A 22,425-nucleotide genomic window follows, 5' to 3' on the forward strand; every position below is an offset into this window, starting at 1 on the left:
CAAATAATGATATCACCCATAACCCTGAAGATTATGTACTGTGTCTTAGCAGTATATTTTGATACATTGTTTAAACTGAAATAGTTAAGATTTTTATTCCTTCGTTTTAGACAATGGAATCTGAAATAGTTGCCCATGAACCTTTGATAGACTATGTTGCCACCTCAGCAGAGAGGATGGTCAAAGCAAAACATTTCGCTTCAGAGGACATTGAACAGAGACTACAAGAACTCCACACACAACTACAAGAACTTAAAAAATTAGCTTCTGTCAGGAAGAAGAAACTTCAAGAATCTGTTGAAGCTCAAAAGGTAAATTTCATAATATTTGCATAAGTTGTATAATGCATAAATCAGAACTTTTGATAATGAATTAATTTCAAAACCAAAAAAAAGTGTTTTTTTTTTTTAAAGTTTACTCGAAGAAACTAACATAAAACAACAAATATACAAATGAGGATATGTGGTATGATCACCATTAAGACAACTATCCACCAGAGATAAAAATATGTGGATTGTAAAAAAAAATTAGAATCCTTCAATGCTTGTGTTAATGAATCAAGTTCTTTTCCAGCTTTCTATTTGATTCAAGTTCTATTTTGACAAAACTCAAAGTTTTATGTACTTTGTTTTACTTCTGTGTTTGAAGTATCTGCTTAAATCATTTTCTTACTGTCTTTATCTGTATTTGGCATCTCTATGATTTCAGTTTTACACAGAAGTATCAGAGGCTGATATGTGGATGGAAGAGAAAATGCCAGTACTAAATAGTCCTGACTATGGTAAAGATGAAGAGGCTGTACAGGTAAATATTTTCTTTGGCCCATTGAAACACAAGAGGTGCAAAGATGTACCAGTTGCGGGAGATTTTCGCTGTATTGAAGACCCATTGGTGGCCTTCTGCTGTTGTCTGTTCTAGGGTCGGGTTGTTGTCTTTGACACATTCCCCATTTCCATTCTAAATTTTACAAGTAAATCTTCTTTTATGTAATGATTTTTTTATTTCACCATTTTCTGGATTTGAAGTATGAATTTTTGAACAAAGAACATTAATCTGGGAAGTGTAATATTTTCTCTTTTGACCTTGATTGGAAAACGGCAAATAACTTTTCTCTGTCACATAGCAGAGAGATTTTTATACTTATGCAAAGCATCTTTATGTAGCCACCTGCTAAGGTAGAATTCTAAGGTACATGTAGTTGTTTGGTTGGTGAGTTAGACTTGATTGGAAATAGTTGTGGCTAATATTACCTCATTCAAAATTTAAAAAAGTTATGATTTCATATCTGAATTAACATGTAAATGCATTTTGAAAATTCTTCTTGAAGCAATTTTGATCCCACTGAATTAGTTTTTAAGCTTGATTACATCTGTAGGTTGACTTCAATTTTTAAATGGTATAGGTTTACCTACAAAATAATCTCCTGTGATTTTTTTAATTTTTTTTTTTCAAATTTGGATTTTCTCGAGTGACAAGTGTATTTTGGAGGAAAGGATTTATATAGGCCTAGGCTTGTATTCATTCCCTTTGTTTGAATATTAAAAAAATACAATTTTTGAATTGAAGTATGTTTTTTGTATGTTTTAGGTTTATATCAAGAAGTTAGATACTTTAGAGAGGGATATAGAAAACTACAACAACAATATAGCAGAACTTGGTTCTTTACAAAGATCACTTGTAGAAAAAGGTCACTATGACAGTGAAAATATCAAGAAACAGCATGTAGGTTTTAATTTAATTGAAAATAGTTAACATTTGGAAAAAATTTATTAAATGTCATATACAAAACAGATTTTTGATAATTGTTATTTTGAAGATTTTTTATTTTTATTTTCAAGTTACATGTAATATGACAATTTTACCCAAAAACTGAATCTATTTAATTGCATTTTTAACGAAATACAAATTTTATGAAAAATAAGAAAATCAGTTATTTCTAAGCCTTACTAAATTCTATTTTCTGAACCATGCCATATTTATTGTTTTAGGAATCAGTAGTAACGAAGTACAGTCATATTCAGGAATTAACCATTCAGAGACGATCTATGTTAAATGATACAAAGAAACTGTATGAATATTATCGTGAAGTAGGGGAAGTTACTACATGGATTTCTGAACATATTGTGACAGCTAGTTCTGAAGATTATGGACAAGATCTGGAACACGTTGAAGTAAGTAGCTAAGTTTTACACTACAGTGATCTAGTGTTATTCTTGTTTATACAGGAGAACAATGCTATATATCAAAATTCACCATTTCACTTCCCTTAAGTAGCAAAATAGTTTTGACTTGAGTTTCAGCATTGTAATTAAGTAGTTATTTTTCTACATTTTAGTTACTGTAAACCCATTTTCGAAAGTGATTTATTTTTGCTACTTTCAAGTGGAGGAAAATAGTGTGCATTATGAGTTTTGTACAAAAGTTATGTGTGGAAGAAATATGAGTAAAAATGGTAATACCCGCAGTGAAAAGTCAAGTTTGCATTGGTAAATATTTCAATCTATAAAAATTAGTTGATTGTTATTTATCTCCTGTTTGCAGATTTTACAGCAGAAGTTTGAAGATTTCATGCATGATGTCAACAGTAATGAATTCAGAGTAGTTAATGTAACGACAATGGCAACACAGATGATTGAAGTGAAACATTACGAATCAGATGGCATCAGTAAAAAGTCTGAGGAAGTTAAACAGATGTGGACAGAACTTCATGATATAGCAAAAGCGCGACAAGAGGTAAAGTGTCCATTTTCTAAATTGTCTGCTGTTACAGAAACATGAAGATTCTATTTCCAATAAAATAATTAAAAAAAAATACAAATGTGAATGAAATTTGTTGACTGGCAAATTTAAGATAGTAATTGCTTTTTATAAAATACTTGTAAATAGTACAAAGATTAATATAGTTACCTCCCCATCTTCACGATAAAATTTAACTCGAATAGAGATTTGTCTCATTGGCACTCATACCCCATCTTCTTATATCTATTTATATATGTTCCTATTATCTGCTATGTTAATATTTTCAGTGTTTTCCATTCTGCATTTAAGCCGGGTGTGCCGACCACCTTCTTTTCAAAGCCGACCACCTTTCCATTTTAGGAGGTGGTCGGCTTTTTTTCAAATTCCGGATTTTTTCCGGTTCCGCACCGTAAAAATTTAAATACTAATCGCGCCTCGCAGATTTGTTTTCATTGACAAAAATGGCGGATCGTCAAATTTCAATGTTTTCTTTTATTAATCGGGGGAATGGAAAGGCAGATGACGATGCTGATAAGGAAAATTCTAAGCCATATAAGTCAACTAAAACGGATAGTTGTATTGAAATTGTTGAAATTGAAAAAAAGTATCAAAACAACAGAAAAGGCACACAAGCGATCGCGAAGATAAACAGGTTGGGAACAATCCCCAAATGAGGGATATTCATTAAACATGTTAAATGAGGGGCTGTTCCTCAGGCAATGGGTCATATTACTATTGAAGAAAAGAAAAAGAAAAAGTTTGATTTTTTAACTTAAAAAGGGGAAAATCGTTTTATTTGGTACAACTTTTCTAAAAGAGTGTCCCATTATTTTTAATGTCCAGAAATAAATATGTGTATCTCTTTAAATGTTCCCATATGAAATATGAACAGGACTTTAAATGGCTAATCGTCACAGAAGGATATTACTGTTCTGTGTGCCAAAAATACAGCACTAAAGCGAGGAACAGGACAGAATCTTGGTTCAATAGGCCATGCATTCGCAGGAGGGAGTCCTGCAAAAGCCATCATGATATGCTATCCGAGATGCACAAAACTAATTTGTCAAATCATTTAATGAAAGGCTAGCAGTGATAGCAGAAGAATGGTTCCATTAAATGTGAATACAATACTTATCCTTCTTTTTTGTGACCCCAACCCACAGTAAAAAAAAATAAACCCTGTTGAAAATATTTAAAAAAAAATCACCCGGTTGCAAGAGTTTTTTTCAAAACACCCACCTTACCTTAGTAAAAAAAGGAGAACACTGATTTTGCAACAAGCAGGGTCTCAAACTTTTTTTTGAACTATGGAAAATTCCATAACATTCGTAAATACTGTATATTAGTCAATCATATGAACTTTTTATTAAAATCTTTCCAGGCCCTTGAAGCTGCTAAACAGGTCCATATGTATGGCAGAGATGCAGACGACACGTTAGATTGGATACAAGAAAAAGAGGGAATTATCGCAAGTGAAGATTTCGGTCATGATTTAGAAAGTGTCAGAGCTTTGATTAGTAGACATGAAGGATTAGAGGTTAGTTGAGATTGAGTATGATGTTATGATCTGTTATTAAATGGAATAATCAAAATCAGACAAAAATTTTTATCTTGGGATCAATTTATTCTAATAAGAGCTAATGTAACAGATGTTAATGCAAGTTAATTCAATTTGAGCAGTTTTGTACCTCACACTCCAGAAAGTGCTTGATAAACTTCATGTTGAACAGGCCCATACCAAGAAATTTGGTTGATTGGTATTTAAAATCTTTTTATCTTCAATACAATTGTTTATATGAAAACTTGAATTCAGGTGGCTTCTAACATCTACTTTTAAACAGTTAATTTATCATCTGACTTCCATCCTCAAATATGTTACGCCTGACCTTTTTTTTTAAAGAGAGATCTAGCTGCCATTAGTGTTCAGGTTGAAGACATCACCAAGGAAGCTGAACGGTTAATGTCTTCCTTCCCTGATGCTCAGGAACATATAGCAACCAAACACGAGGAGATGGTGAAAGCTTGGAATAACTTGGTAGAACAAGCTACACAGAGAAAAGAAAAACTTCAACAGGCCGACCAGTTACAAATCTATTTCAATGACTATAGAGAACTAACGTGAGTATTTTCATCAAGAGTAGTAACAATTAAGATATTTTTGTTCATGTACATATTTATTATGATAAAGGAATAGCAAAATTTGGGAAAATGATAGAAAATTGGAAAAAATCTTTCTATTTGTGGGCATTTTTTAAAAAGTAAGGCAACATTAAGTGAAAGGTGGAGAAGAATTTTATCCTGCATTGTACATTGAATTAGGGAAATGAAAGTTACCAAGGATTACTAAGAACTTCACAAATGAATTGCACAAAGCATAAAATTTTGAAAAATTTATGTAATAATCAATAATCACTAATCTGTAAATATCATATTTAGGGCATGGATAAATGAAATGATAGCTATGATCAATGCTGAAGAAGTGCCAAAAGATTTACCAGGAGCTGAAGCTCTTGTAACAAGAAGTAAAGAGCACAAGGCAGAAATAGACAGCAGGAAGGATCCAGTTGACAAATTCTTACATATGGGCCAAATGATGATTCAAAACGGCCATTTCTTGTCAGAAGAGGTCAGTATGAAATTTTTATGGCATTTTGAAACATCTTGACATAAACCTTATTAATGTATTGAAATTGCTATAATGTAATAATTACATTAGATGTATGTTTCATTATAATACTTTATTCTGATTGGCTAACTGCACATCACGTGTTATTCCTTAAGCAACTGCATTACTCAATAAAACTTTTCGTTCATGATAACACATGGTCCTACAATAAAGTTCACCGGTGAATTGAATAAAACAATTATAAAATGCATGTTTTCATGATTATAGCTAAATAAATGTAATTATAAGTATTAAATGCTTCTTTTTGTAACTTCATAGGGTTGTAAAAGCAGTGACCGTGCGCACATTTTTAGAATGAAGAGCGGATACAAAATGTACTTTGGTCAATGCTTTTACACCCCACTGAAGTTACTAAAAGAAGCATTCAATTCTTAAATATAACTTATTTTCGTGACTTTTGCGAACAGAAAAATAACGCCAATATGTTAAACTTGGAACTTTACTTATTTAACTACGCCAACCAAATTTAAAAATTGCGAAAATATGGGCTAGTAAAGACTTGACACAAAATAAAGTATCCACAAACATAAGTAGGTTTACAGTATATATTTTGTGTTTTTAAGGAGGTAGACCTAGGTTAAGGGAAATAACTCTTAAAATCATTAGTACGTTTGTGTCAACCATTTTCAAAAATATATTCTAAGCTTCTAGGTTACATAGATCATTTTCAATCTGTTTCAGGTGAATGCTTAAAATACATTGATGAACTTGACTTTTACAAACGCTTAACTGATTTAAAGAGTTATCTCCCTGAACCAAGGTATACCCCCTTAAGTCAAACTAAGGTCAATGTTTTATTTGTAGATCCAAGAAAAAGTGAATGACTTGAATGATGCGTGGAATACACTTCATTCAACGTATGAGACCTACAGAGTATTGTGTGAACATATACTGGAGGCACAGGTATGTTAAGGATGTTTGCTCCTCTACTTTTTTAATTTTTGCCAGATTTTCGGAATCCTCTGGTTTTATCCATGTATTGCCATTCAAATTTTTTTCCCATTAACCCCTACTTTTCAATTCATAATTTTGTTACATAAAGTTCAAAAAGCCATATTTCAAAATCTTATAAAATCCTTGTTATTTTTTCATAGTTTTTGAACCAAAAAAGGTGTCAATGTTAAATGTATGAAAAATCTAGAGATAATTATTTCCCGCCAAATTTTCTATGGCTTATATCTCGATAACAAGCACTCCATTTTTTTCTGCTTTTCTTTTTTCTTTATTTATATACTATCAATTCATAACAGTCTTTTAAAAAGCTTGTTATTTTTAAACAGAGTAGCAAACATCCTTAAACATTAAATTTTATGGTCCTCATGCAAGTTTGTTTTTTAACTAAAAGGGATATAATCATTCAGAACTTACATTTTGAATTGGTAATACATTTAAACCTTAATGAGAAGATGTTTGCTAGTTGCTTAATGTCCAGTGGCAAATATAAGACATCCATTCAGCTACATTGACATGTAGCATAAATTACAATGCTTTATGTGATATCTACAAATCATTAGATTGGTAATAAAATAACAAGATGGGGAATTATAACTTTATCTCAGATTGTAGTAAAGGATGTAACTATTTTATATATATGTGTATATTTTAGCAACTGAAACATGAGATGGAATCTCTGGAAGCCTGGATAAACATCAGAGAACCAGGTATGAAGGAGAAACAGTTTGGAGAGAGTATCCCAGGGGTAGAGGAACTACTGAGGAGGCAGGATGATTTTGAGAAAACTGTGGACGCTCAGGATGATAAATTTAAATCTATCATTCGTAGAACTGAGGTAAGTGAAAACAAAATTGAAATATTTTACATGTGAGGTAATTGATACAAATTTAATAAAAAAATTAACATATGTCCATTTAAAATATCATTTGTCTGAGAAAAGTTATAGAAATTGAATTCAAATCTTATAGTTTTAAAATATTAACATATGAAATATTGTTTGTGACTATAAGAATCCTCTTCGATTTTCACATTTATCTTGGGTAGGGGGTAGTTGTGGCAAAATTAAATATATCTAGATAAAGATTTTCCACATTTATTTACATGATGTTCAGTTTAATGGATATTACTTTATTTCCCAAGCTATATTGCCATTCAGAATAAAATTGTTTAAGTTGAATATGTAAGTTACACAATGAAATTTATTATTTCAGCTTGAACAGTCTTTGTTAGACCAAAAAGAACTACAAAAACAGAAAGAAAAGGCAACGAAAGAAATTGAAAGACTAGAAGAAATTAGAAAACGAGAGCAACAGAGAATTCTTGAGGTTTGTTTAGTTTATATTAATTTGATAAATTTTAGACATTTCTATAGATAAACATTTAGCCTTATATGAAGGATGTTTTTAAAGTCACCTAAACTTAACATAGATATTATTAATATATAGATTCCAAATACATGTATTACCACAACAGCAACCACATCCATTTACATCAAATATTTCAATGTTTTTAGATCCTTGCACCCTACCCTTTTAGAATTATAGCTTATCCTATACTCTTTGGTTTAATGATGATAATCCCATGCTTTTAAGATTAGCATATTGGCTCAATAGTTGAAATGTTTTGCTTCAATGTGATATTTATCTAAAATGTTACAACACCAGTACCTGCTCACTGCTTTTACAAAGCGTTAGAAAGTCCGCAATTGAAGCTTTATATTGTAGTGACATTTTTAGATGAGAATCTCCAAATCTAGCTGATTGATGCACAGCTTTAAATTAAGGTGCTAATAGAGTGCACCTACATATTTTTACTTGGGTGGTAATAGAGTACATTGCCATATTTTGATACTTGCTTATGGAATGCGCCTCTATTTTCCTAGGTGCCAACAGAGTGCACCTACATGTTTTTCCTAGGTGCTAATAGAGTGCACCTGCATATTTGTTAACATGAATATTTTTGTTTTACAGATTCAGAGATCAGTATGTTCGATTTCATTGCTTATATAGAATTATTTTTTTGTTTGCTAGTGCCACTGCTTTTTAAACCTCTATCATCACATCACCATTTTGTTTGTCTTATGATTCATGTGTTCATTGTTTAGAAGTGTTTCCCTTTTATGTTTAGTAGAAATGTTATTAGACTAAGCAAAATTGTGTCTCTTGTGTGAATGCCAAATTTTGTTGTATTATTTCTGAATGAAAATATAACTGTTATATTGTTTTATACTAGCATTTTTAATGATTGTTTACTTATTGCATGTTTGAACTAGAGAGATAGTGTTTCTTTAATCTAAATCAAATAGTTTAAAGCTTATGTTTGACATAATTTATAAACCAAGGAAGATTTTATATATTTTGAAGTATTCCTTTGTATTTTAGTTGAAAGTTACATTTATCTAAAGAAATTTCTAATTGGTTTACAATGCAGTAGCCCATTTCTTAAAAAATAAGAAAAAAAAATAAGTGCATAGATTGTTGCACATTTGTGACAAACCAGTCCATTTTCGGATCAATTTTCTTGCTAGATTTATTTTGAGTAAACATCCAAATTAATCTATTTCTGTTGTTGTTTGTTAATTTAGTTTTTGTAATTTTAATTTTGCATGCTGTATTATCTTGTTAGACACAATTTTGTTTAGTTCTATTATTCACTGATGTCTGTTAGACACTTCCTTTTAATGGTATTGTACAATTAAAATGTAGATAATATTTTTATCAGGACGGAGAGGTGAAGGCTAAATTAAATCTTTATGCCATATAGTAATCAAAAGGAGTAGAATAGAAACATACATTTGGTATATGTTTTTGAATACAATCAGATATGCATAATAGTTAGAGAGTTCTTGAAGGAAATATATATTTTTGTTAACCTTGAACATTGCCTGAGAACATGTTGAGTAAGAGAGAGATGTTTTTAACTGGGACAAAGATCCATCAAGATAATTTCATTTTACTGTGGATTCATGTATTTTTTTTCTTGGATACAGTATTTTTTTGATTTACCAAATATAAAAAAGAAGATGTGGTTTGATTGCCAATGAGACAACTATCCACAAAAGACCAAAATGACACAGACATTAACAACTATAGGTCACCGTGCGAAGTCTACATATAGGTGTATAATTTCTTTTCCTTTGTTGATAATTTGAATTTATGGTTTATCTTAACTGAATCAAAATCCATAGAAATTGTTATCCCAGGAATAATGACGAATCCACAGTATTCATTGATATGAAATGCTTACTGTACCACATTACTAAGATGAACAGTTTGCTTTGAAGCAGATCTAAAATTATGGGCTTACTTAATTGATTTATATCATATCATGAGCCATTATGGCAAAGGCTTTTTATCTGTGAAACTGTTACTTGCAGAGATTCATTGTTCTAAGATCGTTGCAGAATCCATTTTAAAAGTAACTGCATGAAAGTCAAAATTGCTCAAATTAAACAAACAAACCTCTGTTTATATGACTTCTGCATGAAAAACTTTGAAAATCAACAGCAATCAGTTTCTAAAAATAGCTCATGTAACAAATCTGAATAGAATCTCTGCAAGAAAATAAGTTATAAAAATGTGTGCAATAAAGTTTACTTATGTAATCAGTTTATCATATCTGCAGCCATTCTTGTGTGTCTTTACCCTGCGGTTAACAGGGAAAATATCATATGCAATGCTTCTTGGAGTTCTTTCTCTCTTTCAAGAAAACAGGTGCCTTTAATCAATGCTTAGTTCAGACTTGCAAAGGAACTATAAAGAATCTAATAATATAATTCTTTTGAGTGTCATCAAAGAATGATCATACAGTACTTAATAAATTTTTGTAGACTTTATAAACAGACAAGAAAAGAGTTCATTAGACTTGGAATACAAACAAGTTTTCAGTAACGAGAGGAAATTTGGAATACAAACAAGTTTTCAGTAAAAAGAGGAAATAATTTTTACATTAACCAATTTGAAGAAACAAACAGTAGCAAGTTATCACTTATCAAATATCTCTACCATTTGTAATGACATATGAAAACAGACTTGATACATTACTGCAGCTGCAGGCTTTCTTATAGTACATATGTAGACTAATCTAACTTCCCAGTTATTTATATTGGAAATTTTTAAACCTCATTTGTGTATTTTTTTTTAAACAGGAGAGAAATAGAGAGGAAGAACAAAGGAAAGCAAGGGAAGTTTTGTTACGGAAACAAAAAGGAACAACTGATTCTTCTGAAAGTGATGACGATAAGTATGTATATGGTTGATCTTTTTATATTTTGATAATAGTTCTTTGTAATATTTGTGCTAAATCACCTTACTGGCTTTGAAACAGCTAAAAGAAGTACATCTAATAGAGTTATAAATATCTCTTTATGAATAAGATAGTGTATGAGTGCCAATGAGACAACTCTCCATCCAATCCTCAATGTATAAAAAGTTTACAAATATAGGTCAAAGCACAGCCTTCAACACAGAGGCTTGGCTCACACAGAACAGCTACCTATGTAGGATCCAACAATAACTAGTGTAAAACAATTCAAACAAGAAAACCAACTGTCTGATCTATATATATAATAAGACACAAGAAAACACCTTTGAACCATACCAACAAACGACAACCACTGAACAACGGGCATGCTATGCATATTTGAAAATTGTAACTGTGAATATATACTGAAAATCTGAAATTTTATTTTTTTTCATTTTCAATGCATCTTATTTATCCACTCCTTTCTTCTTACAGGGACGACAAATTAGATGTTAGTACTGTGAAAAATTTGATTGGACGATCTCATAGTATCAAATCAAATAAAAAGGATGATAAGAGAATTGAAATAAGACGTGCAATTAGTTTTAAAAATCCTGCAGGGGAAAGAACAACTTCTCCCCCGCCCCTAGTTCTTCAGAAAGCGTTAGGTTTCAAAGAGGGTGAAGGAGTTATTGTTCCTGATGAGGAAGACCAGGAATTTTCAGCACCTCATCTTCCAGAGGCTCCGCCGCCTGAAAGTTGGACACATGTTGAAGTTGAATCTGCCGGTACAAACTTAACTAAAAAGGAGAAATTATCTCCCCCTGTTAGTCCTAAGTCTAATAAACATGTTGAATCTCTTAAAGACGAATCTAAAGAAAAGAAAAAACGGACTCCTAGTTTTAATATTAGAAGAAGAACAAGAAGTTTCAAGGATAAATTTAAATTACCGGAAAATTTACCTCAAGCACAATATGAGGGTATGTTGGACAGAAAGCAAGAACATCAAAGTGGTGGTAAACGTGCTGCAATACGATCATGGAAGAATCTTTATACAGCAGTTTTCGGTCAAGTCATGGCCTTCTTCAAAGATCGAGAAGGTATGTGAAGTTCTGTTGTTAGTCTTTTTAAGCAAATTTTTTCTATGCAGAATGTAAATTTTGGCGTGTTATTTTATTTTAGATTACCAGTAGCAATAGAAAAAAATACAATTTTCTTCCACAAACCTCTTACTATTGGAGGGTCTGGGTGATATACTGTCTTTGTATTATGTTGTTAGTAGCAATTGGTTTGAGACATTCTTTCAATCTAACTATAAGAGTTTCCAGTTGCCAGTTGCAATTGAAAAAATTTTGGCGTGTTATTTTATTTTAGATTACCAGTAGCAATAGAAAAAAATATGATTTTCTTCCACAAACCTCTTACTATTGGAGGGTCTGGGTAATATACTGTCTATGTATGTTGTTAGGAGCAATTGGTTTGATACATTCTTTCAATCTAACTATAAGAGTTGCCAGTTGCAATTGAAAATCATACTATCTTTGAAAGTGAACAGAGTTTTATACTCTAAGGAAAGTTATAGAAAAACATACAAATAAGTTATTCAAACAAATATAAAGTGGGGGCAATGAAACATTATGACAACACATTCATACATCTTCCAATGCAAAATTGTTAAGATATTTGTGTATAATATTATCAACGCTCATGTTTCATAAATATATGAACAATATCTACTTTTTTAAAAGCTTACTTAGAGAAAACACCAGTAGCACCATGTCTGTTCTTACATGAAGCATTTTGTGAAGCTGCCATGGATTATACGAAAAAGAAAAATGTCTTCCGTCTTCGTCTTAAAGATGGATCAGAATTTTTGTTTGAAGCCAGCAACCATGAAGAGATGAATGCATGGATTGCCTTAATCTGCCACCAAGCAGGTATATCCGGCTCAATATATATGCATGATTTATATATACCAAACACCGGCTAACATTTCACATTACAATAATAATCTAAAAACCACTGATCACAACTGTAATGCCAGAAATTTATTACAAGTAATGATGAGTATCTTGAAATTTCATGCTTTTTAGGCTATCATGACATCATTTCAAATTGTATATGTCGAATCGAGGTCTATAAAAGGTAGCCTTTAATCACCTGTAGATTTTACACCAAAAAACTTCCTCTCTTAACCATGCCAAAAAAGTTTGTTGTTCGATACACATCAAAAAATGGTTTTCAATAGTAAAGGTTAACTTTTAAAAGATTTTGTTCAATGAAACATAAATTTTCTTTATAAAAATCATAAAATGAAAAAATCAATTTTTACTTGACCAATGAAAATGACCTGAAATGACTCCTAACAATAACATTTCTTCGTCAATAGCTGGCATTATAGTTGTACAGGTTGAATACTTACAAAGTAGATTTAAAATAATTTCTCAACCAAATCATGTTTATACATTCTGAGAGGTTCCCTTTCTTAAATGTTTAACTTACATTAATATTTTTACTACCTAACATACATACATGATGATTTCCCAAAGTTGAATGTTTGGCTTTTGAAGTTCACAATCTGTTATAACCTGAAAATGTTTGTTAATGTAATAATTCTGGAGTCTTACCTCGTTCTGTCAAAAGTTTTGAATTATGAAATTTTTCAGTTATTATTTGTAATTTTATTTGCCTGACATATTTTGATTTTTCTGCTAGGCAAATGCATTTGTTCTTGTTTGTGAATAATCGTATAAAGAGAAAAAATAAACCTTGGAACTTAAGATTTTTTTGAAAGTAATTTTAGACTAAATGGTATCATTCCCAATTTCATGAGATTTGACTATGAATTCCATGTATAGTTCAATATATGTATGTCCTTAGTTTAAATTTATATGCATGATTTGTGATAGTATTTGAATGATATAATTAGTTTGTCGTTATTAAGCATACTTGCTGAGAATATTGCTTGTGCTTTTCGAATGTTTTACGATATTTTGCATGGTATATTTAGCATATGATTGTACATTATAATATTGCGTTGATTTCAGCTGGTACCCCAGTACATGCAGACTTTTTTAGTACGACAGATGAGGATAGCGGAGGTGACCAATAGTTGTTTTAACACTTTTTTGCTTCACTTACGTTTGTTTGATCTGAGTAGCCAAATCGCACACGTAAAACGTAGACGCATGTTTCAAAAGTAGTTTTTTCGTTTACCATTTGTTTTATGTTATTTTTTTCAGCACTTAAATTGATGTCTTTAAATTGAACCTTACCTTGTGACACCCTGACGTAAACTTCACTTTTGTATATTTGTGGTTTAAAATATTCCCAAATTACCTCCCCTTAGCCACCAATTTGGCTACTCAGGACTGGTTTGATCATGCGCATCAGCTTATCTGGCACAAATCACCATGGCGATTTGTTTTACAGCTTGTAACATCCTTATTCTGTGGTTTGATGTTGTTTAATTTGCTATTATTAGATTTTATTCTAATGGTAACATAGAATTTAGTTTAGTAGAAATTAGACTTGCTATCTGCTCATGACAGAGAAAAAAAAATCACTAGCATTTTGCAATTGGTTCTATAATAGCATATGCAGCTTTATTTTTGCATTGTTTTATAAATTTTTCCTTGTTTTCAAAATTCCAATAGGGAACATATCTTTTATAATTGTATAAATAAACCAATTGTTCAAGACGTTTCGCCATTGGCCTTCTTCAGTTGTTTATTATTCCTCTAAACTACATGGAAAAGAATGGCAGCCATGTAGTTTAGAGGAATAATAAACAACTGAAGAAGGCCAATGGCCGAAACGTCTTGAACAATTGGTTTATTATAATATTATAAATTTTTATCAAATTATTTTTTTTCGCCAATGAATGATACTTTTTATTTATTATATTTTTCCATTGATTTATAAATTTTATTTATTCAAGTTTCCCCTAAGTATGATGTATTTAATTTTGGCATTGCTTTATAACTTTTATTCAATTTTCCCCCAAGAAAGAAATATTTTATTTAATCAACAATTGATAAATTTTCCCATAAATTTATATTCATTGCCATAATTTGAATATTTGAGTTACAACGGTAAAATAAGCCATAGCAAGAGACATTCTAAAGGCAGAGATATTGAAACTTTTGCTTACTCAAAACTCTTCCAAATTTGTTTATGAGCAAAGTTGAATACTCTGTTTGTTATGGAATTTGTCTGTTGTAAATTCATTTGCTTTAAAAATGTTAAAATGATATTTTTTAATCTTTAAATAATTATTTAACATTTGCTGTAAAGAATAAACTTTCAATTGGTCAAATACAAAGTTTTTTTGCTGTTGTCTTACTTGATCATTAGTGTAAGATTTTTCTTAAAAAAAATAATAAGGGAACTAGAACTTTAATTAAGGGGAGAAGAGAATTTTCTTCATCCGGTTATCACTCTATGTAGAGTGAAGTGGATTGTAATGAAATTATTAGTTTACAGACTTTTTGGGGTTTTTTTTGTTTTGTCAAAGCAATTTATTTTTGGAATTGATTAAACTTGACTAAAAGTAAAGTACTTTGGTGATTTGGTACTAACATTAAATGTGGTGCTGGATTAAAAATGAGATTTTAGCAGAAATTATTTATAACCAGAACACAGAAACAAGATTTTATTTATTTTATTTGGGAACTTTTCTATCATACCACGTAATAGAACTCTTTAGATGGTATTTTGATTAGAATTAACTTATGAACTAAGAATTTAACCATTCTAATGTGTGTTTATTTTTGGTCTTAGATTTAACTTGTAGACTAAAAATTTAATCCTCCTTTGATTTTTTAACTGGGTTTTTAGATTAAATTGGTAACCAAGAATTTAACCATCCTTACCATTTTTTGTATGGGTTCGAATTTAACCTTCTATCTTCTTAGACTGGTGAGGATTGATTTTATTTGTAAACTAAATATTTAACATAAGCAGAAACAAAATGTTTATTACATTTAAGAAAGAATTAACAGAAAATATTTGTGGAGGCTTTTTATTATTATTTTTGTTTTGCACCGTTGTATTGACAAAGCATTACTTCTTAAACTTTTCATCGTTAAAAATTACGACAAAGACCATGTACAAATGTTCAGGAAAGTGATGAAACTTCAACTTGAATATGATGGTATTTCCCAAGTTTTACCAGAGCAAGACATGTATTAGGTTCAATCTTTCTCAGTTTTTAGATCACTCTCGTAAAAGATCTCAAAAGAATTGATAATTTTTAAGAATATTTTGTGTATGCTAGAAGTCTTGGCTGAAATATGACTTTTTAGGTTATCAGTATTCTTATTTTTTGCATGAAGGATGTTAACACTGAAAATTAATGTGGCATGCCTTAGAACCTAACATCACATGTTAATACAGACACTTTGCATTGGTCGGTAGACTGCATGATGTTTTTGTTTATTTTACAAAATTTGAAAACAATGATGTACTCTCTTTGTATAAACTTATTTATCTTCATTTTGAAATAAAACTTTATAAATAATATTATTCATCTATTTTCTAACAGCTCAAGTCCCAGATGAGCACCAGGTGCCAGGTGATCGGTCAGTTAGTCCAGAAGGGCGAGCTCGTAGTATTTCTCCTTTAACTTCCCACAGAGAATCAACAGAAATTAAGGAGGAAGATATGGACAGACTAAATCAAATGTCCCAAGTAGGATCAGAGTCACCACAATTTTCAAAAGAAAGTCCACGACCTTCACCTAGGAATTCTAAAGAAAGTCCCCGCCCCTCACCACGTCCACGTAATGTTAGTGGACATAGTCAAGGATCAGGTAATTTGTTTCATTTTAATTTTAAAAGTCAAAAACCAGTTCAAAATCATGTGTTTAATAATTTTTACATTATTCTATTGATCTAATTACATCTAAAATAAAACCACAACCACTCGTAATCTATGTTTTAATTGAAAAAAAAATTACAATATAACTTCATTTGTTATTATTGCATTTGACTATAAGGGTCACCTGAGCAGTGCAGATTAAATCATATATACTGACTTGCGCGGTCAATTACTATTGCAGAAATTCTTAATATCTATAATAATGCATTGATTGTATATTTCAGAGGGTGATGACCATGTGACAGCTCTTCCAGAATTAGACAGAGTTAATGGAGATGGTGAGTTGTTATTATATTCTACTGTAGATGCAATATTTTTCAGTGATATATGATGAATAATAGAAGTAGATGATATTTCAATGAGGCAATTCAACATAACAAATATCCATTGACTTGTGTGGTTTATTTTTTGATATGTTTTGTACTTATTGTATATGCTTTTAACCATCAAATTATTTTTTGAAATATACTATTTTCCATTTCAGATCATCAGCAAGAAGAAGATTCTGTGAAAGTAAGTCCAATTAATTAAATATGTTTTTTTTATTAAAAAAGTGGAACTTCCCATGGAACAAGACATTGTCAGCACAGCTATTGACAGAATGAAAGATCATGTAAATACACAAAACTGTCCCGCTTCAGGTTAAATTTTTTGGTCAGGTAGTTTTTTATGAAGTTGAAGTCCAATCAACTTGAAACTAAGTACGCGGTAAACATATTCTTTATGATATGATCTTACTTATTTTAATGCCAAATTAGAGATTTAACCCCATTTTCAGGGTCTACTGAACATAAAAAATGATAGGTGCTGATGTGGCATCCGTGTTCTATGGACACATTCTTGTTATATTTATTTAGATTTTAATTTTAACAAATTATAAATTATTTACAGGATATATAAGGTCAGATAAGAATTGAATTCATTTGATTTAATATAGTTTTTGTTTTTGATCTGACTGAAGTGTGAAGTTTTCTTTTACAGCTGATTTCATTGAGTGTGTAGGCAAAGGTAACATCTTTGGTTAGCTTGCTTGCTAGCTGAACCGTGAATTCATTATTAGGTTAGGTAAATTACCCTCCTTTAAAATTAAACTAGATCAACAGATAACCAATCTAGCTGTCTGTTTGATTAGGCTACTTTGAAACGAGGGTAGTAAACCTGACCTAATAATGACTTCACGGCTCAGCTTACAAGCAAGCTAACCACAGATATTACCTTTGCCTACACACTTAATGAAATTGGCTGTAAAACAAAATGTTTCTTAACATAATTCTTACCAAAATGTTTCTGTACATAAGCTTTTTGCAAAATTAATTAACGTAACAAAAAATTTATCAGTGTGTGGGCTTTGGAGATTTGATATTGTTTATCTTTTTTTAATTCAAAATTACATTCCTGACATATAGAATGAAAAAGATCTGTTTAAAATTAGATTAGACTTTATTAAAAATAAACAAAATGATTAACTTATATAAAAAAAAAAGCAGATATTTTGACATGGATTTCTAAATAAAAGCAAAATTAAAGATGAATAAATATTATTGTAGTGGTCAAAACTTCAAAGGTTTTTGGTAAGTGAAATTGAAAGTTTCAAAGGTGAAAGGATTTCAAAAATACTCTTAAATCCAGAACTATTTTATTTCAGATTAAACCATTAAACCATTTCAACACTATTTTATTTCAGATTTAACCATTAAACCATTTCGTCGTTATTTTATTTTAGATTAAACATACCATACCAAAGCTATTTTATTTCATTTTAAACTATGTTTTTAAGAACTTATAGGGTTACTAAAAGATATAAATATTGTTTGCATTTTTAACAAATCCTATTTATTTTGTTACCTAACCATTTTGTCCTTGATGAGGAAATGCATGCTGCTTTTATTTGGTACTTATTTTATTGAAAATATCATTTTTAATTTCATCAGCAAATATTTTTTTTCAAAATTTTGAAAACAATGAGAAAAAATTGGCCTAAAAAAAGTAGATTTGTCTTTGCTATTTCTTCGATTTTTAAGTTGATATGTCTTAGAAAACTTGACCTGTATCTTATTAATTCAAAAACCTTATTTCAGGTTTTCTTATTTGTTGGTTTGAATCATGATTTTTTTGTAAGCTATGTTTTTTTTTTACGCCTTGTAGTGATTTCTTAGTCATCCCTTTATTTACCTGTTTTCTGATAAGTTGATAACTTGTAAAAATTTGTAATTTGATTCAATGCACCATGGATATCAAAATCAAGGTTTAATTTAATGGTTTCAATATAATTTTAGTTTCGACAGAAGTCTTCGCCACGGGCAGAACGTCCGTTTTCTGAACCAAACATTCATCCTACAGAGGATCATGATCATTTGAACGAGAAGGAAAAGAAACATAGAAGCATGTTCGGCTTTCTGAAAAAGAAGAAAGACAAAGATCACACTGAAGAACACAAGGAACACAAAGAACATAAAAAGGACAAAAAACATAAAGATAGAAGACCAGATGCAACATTATAGAAACATTATAGCAACAATTGTCTTCCATAAATTCATTTAGAAAAAAATGTAGTGGCTTCAAATGCATTATGGGTATTTAAATGGCTTGAAATTCACAAAGGCTATTAAATGGCTAACAATACTTGTTAGATGTTGAAATGGCTTAGAATTCATAGTGGCTGTTTAAATGGTTAAGAAGACCTATTGGTTATTTTTGTAAATGACTTATAATACAGATCGACTATTACGGTTACGTTACTGTTCAAAATATTTATAGTATTTGGTTGTTTTCATCATTCACAGGGTTGAACTTTGTATGGTTAAAAATAACTTCCAGGATTTATAAAAAAAGCCACTCATTTATAGATTTACTTAATAAAATAATGTGTTTATTTCATTTTTGAAGGGTAAAAGTTTGGCTTTCAAACTAGTGTGTCATTCCATACATTTTTCGCTAACTTTCATATAAATAGATTTCTTACATCTAATCAGTATTTCATCACTTATTTCATTCCATGTATGGACATAATTCAGCGGAAATAATTTTGTTTAAATGATAACCATTATATTATTATTATATATAGGTTAAAACTTTCAAATATTTTTTGTGCCCCAAAAAGTCACAAAAAAATATTATTGTTAATAATTTTCAAATTCTACAAATATGATATGATCTCAATTACAATTCAGGGCATAACAGTTACAAGTTGTTCTTCAAATTTCTAAAATTTGTTAAAAATTCTGTTAGTTGTTTATGTATGAAACAGTTATATTGTTAAATATATGATTCAAGTTTGAGTCTGTAAAGAAAGAAGTTTCTTTCCAATATGCACAAAAATGTTGAAAACAACAAATGTGATAGCTGTTGTACTATATTAAGACACAATTTATAATTGTTAATATTGTTTGTTTTGTCTCACTGTCAGAATTCCATGACTATGCATAGTTGTAATCTGACCAATCATATTGCACCATTTATTTAGAAGGTGATGTCATGAATATTCATTAATCTTTTAACAAGAAAGAAATTTGCATTTCTGTAAAGGATATGGTCGTAGAAATATTCATAGCTACGTCCCCATTAAAATTTAAAATAACCAGATGTGTTGAAAAGAGAATTGAAATTTATATTCAACTTTTTCCGAATTAATGTTTTATTATTATAGGATGATATCATAATGTTCTGAAATATTTCTTATCAATATGGATCACTTCCAAATTTGTGCCCAATTTATGCATATCAATGCATGTATGCAAGGTTTCATTTAACGCTAGTTAGTTCATGTAAATGTATGTATGAATTATGATAGTATATATATAGAAGTGCTCTGAAATATGCATATAAATATAGGTATGTGTAACTTATGGACCAAGTGCTTTAGCTAGCAAAGTAATAAATTTGTTGTTTTATGCAATATTAACTGTTACTGTATATTTTTTATATTTCTATTTTGTTTAGATAGTTAATGTTTATATATAGATTTTTTTATAAACTTTATAAATATATATGCAAACTACGGGACCAGTTCAGTTTCTATTGTATTTTGTGCAAGGGACCAGCTTTGTTTATTTTTAGTGTGAAAAGATCTGATGTTCAAATAAATACTCCTTTCTTGAAAGCTTTTTGTGTAAAAATTCTAGCAGAATCTTTTGATAGCATTGAAAATGTCTAAAAATTCATTATCAAAGAATTTAAAAATTCAAAGCAGAGTGTCAACACTACTGCTGAGGGACCAGACAATTTAATTTCTGAGGTTAAGAGTGGCATAATTAGCCATTTCAATTAAGCTTAAAGTCTTAAGACTTTCTGTAGATTTGAATTTAATACTTTTGAAATCTTATATATCTCTTTCTAAACTCCTTACTTTGAAATTACACAATATTGCAATACTCATGTATTAATAAAGATATAGCTGTTTTGACATTATATAGGAATTCCAGCTATTGTTAGGTGGTAGCACAAAGTGGGTATTCTTTCAATTCATTATCTTGTTTATTTAGTCATCTGAATTCTGCTGCAGCGGTAGCAGAAAACCAGGTGACATCCTGTTTGAAATTATTCACCTATTTTTGCACCTGCTTGGCAAAAGTAGTTTCTTTATAGTATACACAGAGAAAGGTTGTGATTAGGCTATTTATAGATGTGTACAAAATATATGCTTATTTAACAGATGCCAAATACATTGTACAAGGTTTAACATATCATCAGTATTTGTTCATATATATATATATGCTGGTAAATATAATTTTTTCATGAGGAAAAAAATAAAATAAATAAATTGATATAAAAATAGTTATGTGTTTTTAGTTCTTAAGTCGAATAGATTTAGCCACCTGACAACCGATCAGACAATAGTTTTAAGTCGAACTAATGCAGATAAGATTGTTAACTGATGCTCATTAGCTAGTAGATACATTTGTCTTTTAAAATACAACTGACATTTAAGGATCGTAATGGTGCTATGTGGATAAATTTATCGGTTTTCAAGAGCAAAATTGGCAGCACGTCATCCCTACATTTTTACGATTGTTTGAAAATGAACTGGCGTAATGGGGAGATAATTTTGACGAAGTAGAATCCTGACTGTATCAGACAAGTAGATGTTTGAAAACAAATGACATGTTTCCGAGCTTAACTTCCACAGCCTTTTGAAGGTAACAAAAGCTAGATTTTCCAATTTCTATAAATGTTGTTTGTTCCTTTTCTTTGATGTTGCCATAGCTCTTTTGACTAATGTTGCATTACCCATTGATGAAGGAAAGACTTTAAAAACAACTATTATTTGCAGTTTCTTGGCCAACCACTCAGCATTTATGAGTTAGAGCAATGTGTGGTCAGCTCTGAGTTTGAATTAATTATGTGTCTGTGTCTGGTTAGAGTAATATGCTCCTGCAGACTGTTATCTTTTTATCTATCTCATTTAAAACATCCAGCTTAGTATGTCAGACTTGTACAAAAATTAGCATCTTCATATTAGCATCTTCATATTACATTATCATGTAAGATATTGTCTTGAACATTCATCTAATACTGGCTACTAAAGGTCTTGAACATTCATCTAATACTGGCTACTGGGGGTCTTAAACATTCATCTAATACTGGCTACTGGAGGTCTTAAACATTCATCTAATACTGGCTACTGGAGGTCTTGAACATTCATCTAATACTGGCTACTGGAGGTCTTGAACATTCATCTAATACTGGCTACTGGAGGTCTTGAACATACATTTAATACTGGATACTGGAGGTCTTGAACATTCATCTAATACTGGCTACTGGAGGTCTTGAACATTCATCTAATACTGGCTACTGGAGGTCTTGAACATTCATCTAATACTGGCTACTGGAGGTTAAGTCATCCTCAATCAATAAGACTGTCTCAACTAAATGTATTGAAACATGTACACAATACTCATAACCAAAAAAATACAGATCAAGTTTGA

At 30.4% G+C, this 22,425-nt stretch overlaps 1 protein-coding gene across 8 annotated transcripts in view; it reads left to right on the forward strand.

Annotated features, from left to right (window-relative positions):
- The window catches only part of LOC139516120 (spectrin beta chain-like), a 95,714-nt gene extending 74,440 nt beyond the window's left edge, over positions 1-21,274 (forward strand). For 4 of the 8 annotated variants that reach the window (XM_071305979.1, XM_071305980.1, XM_071305978.1 and 1 more), the window contains 20 exons: positions 111-311; positions 709-804; positions 1,588-1,722; positions 1,989-2,171; positions 2,542-2,733; positions 4,121-4,276; positions 4,640-4,857; positions 5,176-5,365; positions 6,230-6,328; positions 7,032-7,214; positions 7,591-7,704; positions 8,350-8,361; positions 10,527-10,621; positions 11,117-11,721; positions 12,370-12,558; positions 13,669-13,722; positions 16,167-16,433; positions 16,726-16,779; positions 16,986-17,014; positions 18,778-21,274. In XM_071305979.1, the coding sequence (XP_071162080.1) occupies positions 111-311; positions 709-804; positions 1,588-1,722; positions 1,989-2,171; positions 2,542-2,733; positions 4,121-4,276; positions 4,640-4,857; positions 5,176-5,365; positions 6,230-6,328; positions 7,032-7,214; positions 7,591-7,704; positions 8,350-8,361; positions 10,527-10,621; positions 11,117-11,721; positions 12,370-12,558; positions 13,669-13,722; positions 16,167-16,433; positions 16,726-16,779; positions 16,986-17,014; positions 18,778-19,002 (3,297 nt within the window). In that variant the 3' untranslated portion in view covers positions 19,003-21,274. The remainder of the gene's footprint in view (positions 1-110; positions 312-708; positions 805-1,587; positions 1,723-1,988; positions 2,172-2,541; positions 2,734-4,120; positions 4,277-4,639; positions 4,858-5,175; positions 5,366-6,229; positions 6,329-7,031; positions 7,215-7,590; positions 7,705-8,349; positions 8,362-10,526; positions 10,622-11,116; positions 11,722-12,369; positions 12,559-13,668; positions 13,723-16,166; positions 16,434-16,725; positions 16,780-16,985; positions 17,015-18,777) is intronic. The other 4 variants (XM_071305983.1, XM_071305977.1, XM_071305981.1 and 1 more) reach the window with 3 other exon arrangements.
- Positions 21,275-22,425: the final 1,151 nt, after the last annotated feature.

Source organism: Mytilus edulis, chromosome 3 (assembly GCF_963676685.1).
Source record: "Mytilus edulis chromosome 3, xbMytEdul2.2, whole genome shotgun sequence".
NCBI lineage: Eukaryota > Metazoa > Mollusca > Bivalvia > Mytilida > Mytilidae > Mytilus > Mytilus edulis.